At 43.0% G+C, this 13,774-nt stretch overlaps 1 protein-coding gene across 15 annotated transcripts in view; it reads right to left on the reverse strand.

Moving 5' to 3' along the window:
• Window positions 1-6,868: 6,868 nt before the first annotated feature.
• The window catches only part of MAST4 (microtubule associated serine/threonine kinase family member 4), a 275,542-nt gene continuing 268,636 nt past the window's right edge, over window positions 6,869-13,774 (reverse strand). For all 15 annotated transcript variants that reach the window (XM_071730329.1, XM_071730328.1, XM_071730326.1 and 12 more), the window contains one exon: window positions 6,869-13,180. In XM_071730329.1, coding sequence (XP_071586430.1) covers window positions 9,333-13,180 — 3,848 coding nt within the window. In that variant the 3' untranslated portion in view covers window positions 6,869-9,332. The remainder of the gene's footprint in view (window positions 13,181-13,774) is intronic.

Here is a 13,774-nt window from a genome sequence, read left to right on the forward strand (position 1 = left end):
ACAAGGGTCTGCAACAGGGCCACAGGGGGGGGGAGCAGCAACCTCGCCCCAGGAGTTATCCTGGTCCCAATAGCTACATTGTGTTCCTTCTGGTGTGCATTCCTGGTGTGTGGAGTGAAGTCAAAAGACTGCTCTGCATGACCTATTTACCTTTAACTAAACAACCAAAATCTCTTTTCTCACCGAATTATAGAGGTCTTTGCCAACCATGACAATTCTAAGATCACTACCCAACTGTCAACATCCCCCTGCAAAAATGATAAAAAATATATATTATATGTGCATGTGTATATTAATATATATTATATAATATGTATTATATAATATATATATATACATGCATATATATATTTATATATATATATTTATACCACCATACCCAGAGAGGATGTCCTGAAGTGCATCATCTACATGGTTTTTAAATACTTCCAGGGTCTGTGACTCCATCGACTCTGTGGGCAGCCCATTCCAGGTTCTGACTGCTCTCTCAGTAAATAAATTCTTCCTAATGTGCTGTCTAATCCTCCCCTCGTGCAACTTCAGGCTATTTTCTCTAATGCTATCATTATTTACGTGAGTGCAAATACTTGGGGCTGGCACCCACCTCCTTATAACCTTCTTTCAGGTAGCTGTAGAGAGCAATAAAGTCTCCGTCTCAGTCTCTCCCATAGGACTTGTTCTCCAAATGCTTTACCAGCTTGGTTGCCCTTCCCTGGACTTGCTCCAGCACATCAATGTTTTTCTTGTGACTGAAATGCAGGACCTCACACTTGGCCTTATAAAACATAATACAGTTGCCCTCAGGCCATCCATTCAACCTGTCCAGATCCCTCTGCAGAGCTGTGCTCCCACATAACTTAGTGTTGTCTGCAAACTTTCTGGGGAATCACTCAATCTCCTCATGTAGATCATTGGTAAAGATATTGAACAAGACCACCTCATACCTAAGCCCTGGGGAACCACAGGTGACCACATGCCAACTGGATTTAACTCTGCAGACTACAGCTCTCTTGGCCTGGCCATGCAGCCAGTTTTTAAACTAGTGAAGAGCACACCTGTCTATGTCATCAGCAGCCAGCTTCTCTATAAGAATGCTGTGGGAGATGGTATCAAAGGCTTTACAGGCAGTAGAAGTCCACAGCCTTTCACCAGGCTGGTCACCTGGTCAAAGAAGAGATCAGGTTGGTCAAGCAGGACCTGCCTTTCCTGAACCCAGGCTAGCTAGACCTCACCCCCTGTCTGTCCAGCGTTTTTCATGTGAGCACACTCAAGATGAACCTCTCCATAATTTTTCCAGGCACTGGGGTCAGGCTGACAGACTTGTAGTTCCCTGGATCCTCCTTCGTAGAATTATTGAGTGGTAAGGGTAGGAGAGGACCTCTAGAAATCATTGAGTCCAACCCCCCTTCAAAGCACAATCACATAGGAAGGTCACACAGAAGTGTACCCAGATGGGTGTTGAAAGTCTTTGAAGAAGGAGACTGTCTCACTAGGGCACAGTACAGGGGTAGGAGAACCTCCCTTGACCTGCTGGACACACTCTTATTAACACCGGGCCCTTCTTGTAGATGCACATCCCATTGGCAAGCCTTCAACCATATGGGACCTTTCCTGTTATCTAAGATTGTTGATAAATTATGGAGAGAGGCTTGGAAACCTCCGCTGCCCATTCCCTCAATATTCTTGGGTGAATCCCAATGGGCCCCACAGACTTGTGAGTGTCCAGGTGCCACAGGAGGTTGTTAACTGCTTCCTCCTGGATTATGGGGAGGTTGTGCTGCTCTGCATCCTCATCTTCCAGCTCAGGGGGATGAATATCCTGGGGATGGCTGGTCTGCCTAATGAAGACAGAGGTAAAGAACACATGAAGCATCTCAGCTTTTTTCTCATCCTTGGTTGCAATGTTTTCCCCTACACACTGCCACCGATGGGAGACTCTCCCTGTCTCTTTTTGTGGTTAATATATTTGTAACAACTTTTTTTTGTTGTCTCTTATGAGTGGCCAGATTCAGCTCCAGCTGGGCTTTTGCCTTTTTTTTTTTTTTCCTCTGCATGACCTAATGAGATCCCTATGTTCATCCTGAGATACCTGCCCCTTCTTCCAAAGGTGGTAAACTCATTTTTTTCCTGAGTCCCAGCAGAAGCTCCCTGCTTAGCCAGGTGTCCTGGTTAGGGCCAGGATAAAGGTGATTTTCTGTCTTGTACTTTTGCTTTTAGCTAAGTCTCTTGTAAGTAGTTGCACTTGCTGAAATTAACAGCAAGTTTCTCAGACAGTGTGTGTTTCTAGGACTGATAACACTCGATGTTTATAGTTACTGCTAGAGACTGGTATGCAGAGCCAAGGACATCGCTCAGCTCTGAGGAAAACATTTTACCTTCCAGAAGGGATAAAGAGGTCCCACCTGCATCCCTCCTTTGGGGAGGAATGGACAAGATAGATGCCAGAATTGACCAAACAGAGTATTCCATCCCATATACGTCATACTCAGTATAAATTTGAGGGATCACAAGGGCCAAGCCAGATTTCCTGCTTCCAGCTTCTGGCTGCCTGCCCTTCCTGCCTTTCCTGCTTCCCTTCCCTCACCCGGCATCCTGGAAGGATTCTGTCCGTTCGTCTGCCTGTGGTCCTGATCCGTGCCAGCCCTTATCTGTGTGTTCCTGCCTCCAGTTCCTGACTGCTGCCAACTCCAGGAGTGCAGCCTGGACTTTCCCAGAGCTGCCCTGCAGCCTCGGTGGTGATGTGAGAGCTATTGGGGGGAGAGGGGGAAGGAACGTGGTATCCATTTTCCTGTATATTTGTATATATTTAGTTATTTTTTCCTATTTATCATTACTGTTTCATTAAAGTTGTGTAGTTTAGTTTCCAACCCATAAGTCTCTCTCCCTTATTCTCTCTCCTTTCTTTATCAGGGAGGAGAGAGAGATTAATAGAGAGCGTCTGTTACTCAGTTTAATTGCCGGGCCAGTGTTAAACCGTGACAGCAGGCCAGTTGTCTTTATGTTATTTTGTGTCATGGCACATGGAGACAGAATGCTCCTGCACTTTTAGGACTTCCTTTTTGAAGAGCATCCAGCCTTCTGGGACCCCTTTGTCCTTTAGGAATGTCTTCCAAGGGACTCTCTCAACCAATGTCTTGAACAGCCCAAGTTTTATTCCCTTCCCCCTTCAAACCTGGTTTAAAGCCTTCTTGGTGAGCCCTGTCAACTCCTGGCCAAGAATCTGCACAATTTTTTGCCATCACATTTGAATAAACTCACAGGCAGGAGAGAGTATGTGCATTTGACCAAGGGTCTGATGGGAGCTTGCCTTGCCTACTTATCTGCCCCGTGTTACCATAGAATGATTTATGGCACTAGTGCTATGAAAGGCTAATCCTGACATACAAACATGACCTTCACTGAGGGTATGTATGACCCTTCTGTCTCCAGGACAGAGCACGCACCACACGTGAGCAGGGCTCACATGGGGTGTTAAGCCAGGAAACATGGTTGCTCACCAAGATGCTCAATACTTGCCATGTGGGACTCCAAATTCAGCTTGAGCTCCTTCCCCAAAGGCATTTCCTTGACATTTTACACTGTAACATGCTGACTACCTAAGATTTAAAAGATTTCTGCTGGACTAGAAAGTTTTTGCTCATTTCTGAAGAATGCTGACAAGAACACCTGCTTGGTCTTCTCAAGTAAGAAATACTTCTTTTATTTGAAAAGCACCCTTTACCCTCTGTTAGCAGATCAGAGGAAAATTGTGTGGATTCTTGCAGTTTTCAGACACCTTCACATCAGGTACACTGCCTCCCACAGCTTGTCCTTCTCCAGCCTTTGCAGCCATGTGCTGCCGAAGGGCATTCAGGGAGAGACAGCTGCCCTTTCTTCTACAGTTGACTTGGAGTACTCCCAGATTTTGGGTACCAGAAAATTGCCTCTCCTCACATCTCTCTGTACTGCTGACCATATTCAGTTTCTGCAGTTGCTGACATAACCTGCATAGACACCTCCTCCTCCTCATCCCCCCGCTTGGCAGGCACTGTGCCCCCACTGCCCAGTGCCAGAGCTGCACAGGCTGCTGGCACCAGACGAGACCTTCCATGAGGGCTGCTCCAGGGCAGAGAAATATCACTGAGCAAACGACACTGCCCGAGGTGAGGACTCCCTGCCTTGTCCTTAGCAGCATGGCAGGGATGCTCCTGAAGTCAGCCCAGGGTTCACGGCACATTTTTCCCTCCCTCTGCAAGTCTGACTGGATAAACGAACACGCTCTGATAATTGAGTTACCTGACACTGCAGCATACACACGAGAGTGCACAATCCAATAGAGATCTGCCTCCTCCGTTTGTGGGTTCAGGAAATGAGAGACAAATAATTAAGTTAAAAGGGAGCATGACACAATCCAGATCTTTGGATAGGAACAAAAGAAAATGCTTCAAGTATCAGACAGTAACTGGGGGAGAGAAGTAACTTGTTTAGAGAGAACACAGGACTTAAACACTATCAGCTTCTGAAATCTTCCCAGTTTGATGGTGTAGGCTTGTGTAGACTTCAGACAGTAAAAGCTCCAAGATGGCTGAACAGTCAAAAAATGAACGTATTCCTATGAAATATGTATTTGCACACATAAGTAGACTCTCCTGAGACCCATCCTTTTCCCTCTGAACAAGTTGTTTTTATGACCATAACTTCATCTACTGTCATTTTATTTTTTCCTTGATTTGCTTTATAGTGTCATCTTTGCTTTATTTGCCTGGAAAACACCATTCATAGGACCTGTGGAAACAAGATGTTTCAGAATACACAAATCCTAAATATAGGCACTGGTTGTTCTGAAGGGAAACATATATGGCTGTAATACACTCAGATGTTCAGATTATATATTAAAACTTTTTGAAGTCCAAAGATATGATCTTCTGGGGTTACTTAGGAAGATTATAGACACTAAAAATTTATTTTTCTTTATGGAATTTGCTTATCCAGTCAAGCTCTGAGACACTCCTTGGTTTAGAGTCAGGCTTTTTATCTCTTTCAAACACATCTGGGAAGCCAGCACACAGAGAGAATAAGGGAATCACCTGAGCAGAATAGTGTTTAACAGGACTGAACTTGCCACTATCCTAGCTCCTGAGCTACAGCTGTCACTCATGGTGCAACAGAAAACTGCAAAACTTGAGTAGATCTTAGGCATTGAGTCACGTTTCAGTGACATGTAAGCACTTACCTTTATTTCAACTGAACAAACCCAAACTCAGAGCCAAGTTCTTCCTTCACAGAATGTGCTGAAATATACCATCCTTAAGATGCAAGTCAATTTTTGAAAGAGGATTTTATTCTGAACAGGATGGCAAGAGGCCAACTTCTAAGTCTTTTGTCTTACCTCACCCCCACCCACCCCCCCCCCCTCAATGTTCATGATACATCTTTTTAAGAGCCTCTTCTACTCACTAGTCTTGTCTGTACCTGTAAAAAAACTAGGTGAGGTCCTTCCCAACCGCTCATACCATACCTCCTTGTCTGGCAAATACAAAGGAAATTCTTCACTCCTAGCACTACGTGAAATCCTCCACAGAAAATCTCATACAACCTTGTCCCTGTATCTAATTCACACTTTGATTTTTTAGTTCTTGCTGCATGCTAAATTGTTACCATCTTTTTACACCATCTTTTTACATCTTTTCTCCAACTCTTCTTCATGCTCCCAGTTCTTTGCAGCTTGAACCATAACCTCTAGCATCACTTTCCCACCCTCAGATCATTCAAATCCACCCTTGGCAGGTGTGGGGGAGATTGAGCTGGTCAGTGCTAATCAAAGACTATACCACAGTCAGTGGAAAGAACTGTCCCTAGCCCAATCCTTGAACTGGGACATGTATGCATATAACCTCTAGTATTTTCCAGTCCTGTGATTTATTCTTTCACAGCTGCCATCTGAGCCACTGTCCAAATCCAAGCCTGGCATCCCTGCTAAGTCTTGCCAATTACGGAAGAGAAAAGCACGGAGACATCTAAGCAAGCAAAACAAACTGGGAGCTCAGTGCTGAAGAAGGGAGCTCACGTTTCTCTTTCAGACCAGGAAAGTCTTCCCATCCCAGCTGAGGTGCAATCTCTTCTTACAACAGTGGAAGTGATGATGACAGACCAAGTCATATACAATACCAGTAACCTTTCTCTCCCAGCTTCTTCCTCAGTACAAATACACCACTGCTTTCCTCTGGCCCTGAATAGTACAGAGACTCACTCTGGGCATCCCAGTGTTTACATATACCCAAGCAGGAGTGACAGCTGCTGTCTACAGCAAAGCAGGCAATGCAGTTAGATCCAGAGTCAGTCCTTAACTCATGTAATTTCCTTCCCCCTGTGCAGTTCACTGCATCTATTTTATCTTCTATTATGAGAGAAAAAAAGAATGGAGATTTTATGATTCAAAGGGTACAGATCTTGAAACTGAAAATATTGCATTTACACATGCTCTAGCAATTTGTTGACTGAAGTCTAGCATGAATAACAAAGCCATTAAAAACTGGGTAAGTTGAGAAAGTACTCAAAACCATACTGACCTGATATAATGAGTGACACTACAAGTTTGGGAGGAAAGATTTAACAGTCACGTTACAAACCCACTGCTGCTGTCACTGATCATCACCTCCTGCCTACCTACCCAACAGCAGAGCAGTGATTCTAATCTTTACCTGAGACAAGACACTCATCTATGCACACCTCCCTGTTTCCTGACTAAACTGCATTTGCTAAAGTAGGCATGTGCCTTAAGGGGTGCACTGAGGAAAAAACCCAACAGCCTGCCCCTGTGAAGAGCAGAGATACACTGTATGTTACAAGGAGTCAATGCAGCTCAAGGATAAAAGCTAACACAAGAGTGTTTCATGCTGAGTTTTTATTTCAATGTTATGCAACTGCATAAGTATAAATAATCGTATTCAATATACAACAATTATGACATCCATAAGGAGTTTCTTAAAGAAAATAAGACTGCAAACACTTTATTGCACAGACCCTAACAATTTTTTTCTTTCATTTTCTTCTTTTTTTTAATTTTTTTTTTTCTGTAAGCTGAGGAATCTACAGCAGGAAGTCTACAAAAGAACACATCCGATCTACAATCACATAAAGACTGACCAAATATAACACAAGCAGGAGGATCTCTAACAGCTCACTAATAAGGTAAACACCAACAAACAAGTACTACATAAACACAAGCTTAAGAACTGTTACACTGCCAAAATGCAAAGAACTTACTTGTCAGAAGCCATAATGAACTATACAAAATATACATAAAGGTATACTGTAAACAAATAGCTAGGTGTGCTTTAAAGGAAACAGAAGAGGATAGCTAAAAAAAAAAGCAGAAGACTGTAAACTAGGAAATAACTCCCAGACAGAAATGTTATTTTGAAATGCATCAGCATTCGTTTGTAGTAACTGCCAAAGCACAGATGAACTGTAAATGTCAAGACCATTTTATCTTTAAAACTGCCCCAAAAATATTTATCTATTGCTCACTAGTTCTTCTGTGAACACATCAAAGGCAAGCACGGATGTTCTTATGCCACATGAAAAATCATGATGTTTGTGATACAATCTTTCCATGACAGGTCTGCTGTAATCCAACTCAGCTAATCAGTGTGATTAAGATTTCCCCAGAAGGAAATGAATTCTGCACTCTATCAGTTCTCATACAGACTTCCAAGTCAAGATTACACTGTGCTTTTATGAGCAATTTTCTAGCTTTTGAGACAGAAAGACAATCTGTAAGCCCTGATGAAACGGGTGGAAGCCTAGCTCTATTGTAGGTACATATAACAAAAATAAGGAGAATTATCATCCTATTGATCCCCATCATTAAAAAAAAAACATAACTGCAAGGGTATTTTGTAGTGCTTCTGTACATGTTTCAAATTTTACCTTTCATCCTTCAAAACAAGTTAAATACCTCCAAACTAAAACGATCAAACTCTACATGTTCCACAGTATACAAAATTTAAATAAGGCTTAGCAAAAGTAATAAGACAGTCACATTCTAGCACCAAATAGCTCCAACAAGTTCCTTTGTTACAAAATGCTTCTTTTATAATTACAGTAATTTTTTTTTTGCGTACAAATAAAAAGATTATGTTATGAAATGTATGGAGCTACTCAATGCATTTAGACATGAATGTGAAACCTGGAATTACTTGCTAAAAACAGCAAGTTAAGTCTACAACATAAGGCCCCAGCTATGTTTTAAAATGTATCGGATGTTCTGAAAGTTTTTGAAGATATGATACTGAAGCTGCTTTTTTCCTTTTTACCTTACTTGTCATAAAAGAGAAAAAAAGCTACATCTGTATGAAGCTAACTGTGCAGACCTATGTGCCATAACAAGTATTCTCTAAATATAATAAAAACAGGGATCAACATACTAGTACTGCAAATCATGTGCTTATACTTGTGCCTCACTCTGTAAGGGCCTAAATTTAGAAAAGCTTCAAGAAACCTAAGAGAGGATTGCAGCAAAAAATAAGCACACGGTCTGTGTGCCTGCGTCTTGGCCTTGTCTGAGGTGAAGGTCACAGAACACACTCCTACTAGACAAGAACAACCACTTCACCAGAGAACATGGCTCTTGCTGGGATGCCCTGATGCCCAAGCAGTCCTGCTGGAGCTTCAACACCACCTACTCTCAGAGACAGACTCTGCAGTAGAGAAATGCAGTTAGGTCCTGTGTTCCACCTGGTGAAGAGGTCAGTCAGGCACAGTACTGTCAAAACGGTATTATTAAAAATACATGTAAAAACTCACAATAGTCACTGTATTTGTTCTGTACTAGGTTTTTGTTTGTTTTTTTTTTTTTTTTTTACTTTTAGCTAGGATTTTTAGTAACTAAAAATGTGGCCTGTTTTTGTTTTCCAGTCAGACCAATGCTTGTGCATGTCCATACCAGGTCTGAGTTCTAATAATTTAGTTTTCATATTTGAGTATGGCAATAAGTGGCAAAGCAACTATCTTAAAAAAAGGGAAGAGTAAACAACGCAATCAGCAGCAAAGTATATATGCTACATTCAAACCCCAAACACATTGCTAGGTATTTACAGAGAAAATCTCTTCTTCAACAGTTTCAGCTGTAAAGGTATTTTTGTACAAATACTATATGGTAACAGTTTTACCGGTTACAATTGGAAAGGCATTTTGAAAAAAAGTCCTCTCTTTATATATCCCCTTGTTCTCTCTTCAGTGACGTGAAAGATTTGCTGCACAAAGACACGACACAGTGCTGGTTTAAAGGCAGTCCAATATATTGACATTGTTTCAGCTAGTCTTGGATTCATACCTGCCAGGTCTTGGCCTTAACAGGATTTTTTGTGAGGACTGCTCCGCGAAGCTTCCTTTCCCCGCCGCTGCCGCGCCGAGTCCTTGTCATCAGAAAGCGCGTTAGGGCGGTCAGGTGTGGTTGCTGACCTGGATAAATCTTTGCCTACATTCTGTTTTCTTGAAGCAGACTGCTGAGCCGGAATGGCATCTTTTCCCTTTACATCCACAGTGTTTAAAAGAGACTTCTCTTGACTTCCAGGTTTCCCACCAAGGTTTGAAGCAGGATGGTTGGCTTCTACTACAAGAGCAGCACTGTGCAAGGCCACCAGTGAAACACTTTTAGGCATTTCTGTCTTACTGCTCCCTGCAGAAGAGATGCTTTTCTTACTTAGTTCCTTGCAGGTTGCAAGAAGCTCAGGCGAGCCTGCTCTACCCTTTGCTGAAGATGCATCACTCTTCACCGAAGACAGAACAGATACTTCTTGTTTACATTCAGAGACATTGGCTGAGGAAGTAAGTGTTTTTCCTGGTGTTGCTGCCACACAAGTGCTCTGCCCGCTGGTGGCTGACCCATGTTTTATTGCAATCTGCTTGTTTGCATCCTCTGTCTGTTTTTGATTACTTTGTCCTTTCCCTTTTGAATCTTGAGAGCTTTTGATACTTATGGTCATTTTTTCTGCTCCTTTCCCTCTGGCATCACAGCTTGCAAGGCAAAGGGTAGGCTCTACTTTCCCACTGTCAAGCTGAACATAAAGTGCGTCAGTGCATATTTTTCCTTCAGGTCTCTTGTCTGCAGTGACGGTATCATTACTAGGACTTCTGTCTGCCTGTTTGCTCAGCAAGAGACAGTCTTTCACAGTGGAAAACTTTGGAGACGTGATTTGTTTTTCACTGAAGTGAAGTTGCTTTTGATTAGCAGATCCCCCCAGGCCTGCTGGTTCCTGCCTCTGCATCTGCTTGGAACTCTCTGGGCCTGCTGGTACCTGGCTGACAGCAGAGGATTTGAGTATGCTCTCAGGAGTGATGCTGCTCATTTGGAGGGTGGTGACTGAGACATGCTCCATACTCACAGGCCTTTCAGCCTGCACCTGTTCATTGCTCATTTTTCTCAAAGAGCCTGAAACAGAAGCAAGGGGTTCTAGCACATTTTTACTGATATGTCTCCCATCTTTCCGGGAGCTGGTAGACAGCTGAACAGTAGTTTCTCTTTCCTTTATGGTTGGAGAGCATGTTTTTTGCGACAATGTCTGTTTATCCAAGTACTTCGACTTAGAGGAACTCGTATCAGAGACTGGCTTGTGTTTGTTACTGCTGCTTTCCACACAGGTAGCAGTGGGTTTCACATGTTCTTGAACACCTGGGTGAACATCTACAGCACAGTTTTTGCTTGAGGTGTCTCTCACAGCAGGGGAGCCTGAAGCATTAAGCTGCTGCCGAGGAAGTTGGCTGGACTGCTGTCTCTCAGTAATTTGAAGCCTTATGTCAGTGAGATGTTTCTGATCTTTCTTTCCTAAATCTTTGGCATTTTCCTTCTGCACAGAGGAAAGCAGTGCAGACTTGTCATTTTTAGGATCACACTCTATTGAGGGCTGCATGGGCCGTCTGGATGGAGGAGCTTCACACTTCGACTCGGTGGTAACTGTCTTAGACTCGCTGAGAACCTTCTGCTTGGTTATGTCTTTTTGCCCAACACTGGTAGCAACACTGCTGTCATCTTTGCCTACCTGTTTCAGTGACTCTCTGCCATCCTTAGGTTGTGCCTTGGGGACAGCTGCCTGCATTTTTCCTTTCATCTGAGGTGGATCAGCAAAATCAGCACAATTTTTTTCATTGCTTTTGGAGTAGCTCGTTATCAGGACATCTGAGGCAGATAACTTCAGAGATGACTCCCTGATCACCTCCACCTTTGCAGGGATAGGCTCGCAACTTCTCTGTGCTATAGCCTCTTTGGCAGGCAACTCCTTTTGTACTTGCTTCTCTTTTCCTGAGGATTTTTCAGGAGTGCTTTGGACAGCAGAAAGTTTGGAGTGTGTCTGAGTAGTTTTAACATTCTGAGTAACACAAGCCTTTGCCTGCATTGAATTGTCCTTCTGTTTTGAAGGGGAGATGTCCTTCTTTCTAACTACTTCAGTAACAGAGGTACTGACTTTGGCAGCTGGACTAGAAACCTTTTTCTCTGTCATTGCTTCTGCAGCCACAGGGATCAATGGTGGGTCTGGTGAACTCTTGCTTGTTTGCAGAACCTGGGGCTCCAATACATTGGCTTTGCCAGATTTCTGACAGGGCAGTTCAGCCTTTCCACCACTCCCTTGTGGTGCTGAAGGTTTAGGAGATCCCCCATCACTGCTGGTGCTGTGTGCTTCTGGTAGCATGCATGGAGAAAGTTCAGTCTTCGAAGCCTGTGGCCCTGAAAGTAAGGCTATGTCCAGTGTGCCTTCTATTGGCTTCAAACAGGAAACAGACCTCCCATCAAGCTTATATTCTGATGGACTTTTTCTGACAGGAGCCTCAGTGGAAATAAGGGCTGATTTTTCTACGCTCACGTCTGCTCGGCTATTCAAGGTCTTGAGAGGAACAAAAGAAACTGAGTTAATCTGAGCAGCATGTGCACTGCTGATAAATGCTCTTCCATCAGCAACTGCAGTGGAGTCTTGCTGTATGCTTATAGGCCTGCCTGTATTAAGTTGAAGGCATTCATGAATATTTGATGTCAATTTGGGCTTTAGCACTGGGCAGACACTGTCATCTTTTTCTTCAATGGACATTTTCTTTCTAAGATAATCAATATTTGCAAGTTTGCCATCCAATCTTTCAAATTTGACAAATTCTTTTGGTGGTACATTTTTATCTGTGTTTTCTCCCTTTCCATCCAGTGTCCTATCAGAGGACTGAGGTAGCACATCTTGTAGTGTACATAGTGGGGAAGTTATTTTGATGTCATAGGGAATATGACTGTGTTCATTAGGTGGAGGCCCATGACACAACACCTGTGTATCTAAAGCAACACCATCGTTTGATCTCAAGTTTGCATTCTTTTGAAGGGTGTCTTTGAGCATGCCACCAGCTGACTGAGTCTCTAAAGAAACAACTTTTGTTTCAAACTGATTTAATCTTTCTAATACTTTATGGAATGCTGTTTTGTCTCTTTCTTCCAGTCTCAAGGTATTGGGATTTTCTGGTTCACTGCTAGGTTCATGTATGGCAGGATTTGCTTTTTCAGCAAGATCTTGCTTTTTCATAACTATCTTGACCTTCAGCTTCTCTCTGTCCAGCTCATCGATGGATTCTTGCCTACCTAGTTTTCGGGATATGGGTCGCTTCAAGCAGCCCTGCTCTGCAGGCCTGACACGTGTGAGTGATGGCACATCACATACATTCTCCTCCAAGCTTTGAAGAGTTATTTCCCTTTGGGACAATTCTCTATTCACTTCTTCCTGGGTCACTTCCAGACTGTGTTTGCGTGAACATAAGTGTTTCTTATCACTTCCATAAGAGGGTGCAAGTTTCTCTTCAGACTGGACTCTCTTCAGCAGTGGAGATCTTGGTGGCTCTGCACTCTTTGGTCTAACAATATGCCTTACAATAGTTGGAGGGGAGTGCATTTTGCTAGGAAAAGACTGAGCTATTTTTGTATTTCCAATTGAGTGTCCTAGCAGCGGTGATGGAGATCGCTGCGGGGATGTTGGCTGGGGTGTAGGAGAAGGTGTCCGTGCAAGAGGAGACAGAGGAATGCTGCCAGCTGACTTGCGTCTTCCTGATCTGTATCTTTGCCCACCAAGCTTTGGACCCAAGCCATGAAGAGTGCTGGGTCTTATGTGTCCTGAACCAGCTGGAGAATTGGGAGCACTTGAACTAGGGGAGCTACTCTGTGAAGAGTTAGTACCTACAAAAAGAACAAACAAGTAAACCAAACAAAAGTAACTTTAGCAGGATTTTTTGAATCTTAGCTAAATGTTCAGTAAGACAGAATTTTCACTGGTCCTGGAAGGCCCATGTGCCATCTGTTGACACAATGTTCCAAAATTTTGAAGGTTTTGAGTGACTGGGCTGTAAGCCCCTCACCATTCCCACTATATTGCTGTTTCTCCCTTTCCCCTTCTGTTCCTTTGTTCTCTAAATTACCACTTCCTTCTACTTTAAATAAAAGACCTAATGCTTTTTGCCACTTCAAAGCAATGATCAAAGCTTTCAAAATAATTTAACCTCACCAATGGATTGTACAATAGCAGTCACTTGCAGTAGACACAAAAAACCATGACACAAATAAAACAGAAAAACCAGGCAGGTTTTTTTAGAAGCCAGATGATACGTATTTTGGCATCCAGCCAAGAGTTTCTGCAATAAATACACATTATCAGTGCCCATGCTACTTCCATTACATAGCAACTTCCTCCTCAGCTTCGTTCTTCTAACAATCAGCCTCTCCTAGGAAAGATTCTACCTTCTACTCCATACCTAGATTGTTTATTACTTAGCT

Source organism: Heliangelus exortis, chromosome Z (genome assembly GCF_036169615.1).
Source record: "Heliangelus exortis chromosome Z, bHelExo1.hap1, whole genome shotgun sequence".
Lineage (NCBI taxonomy): Eukaryota > Metazoa > Chordata > Aves > Apodiformes > Trochilidae > Heliangelus > Heliangelus exortis.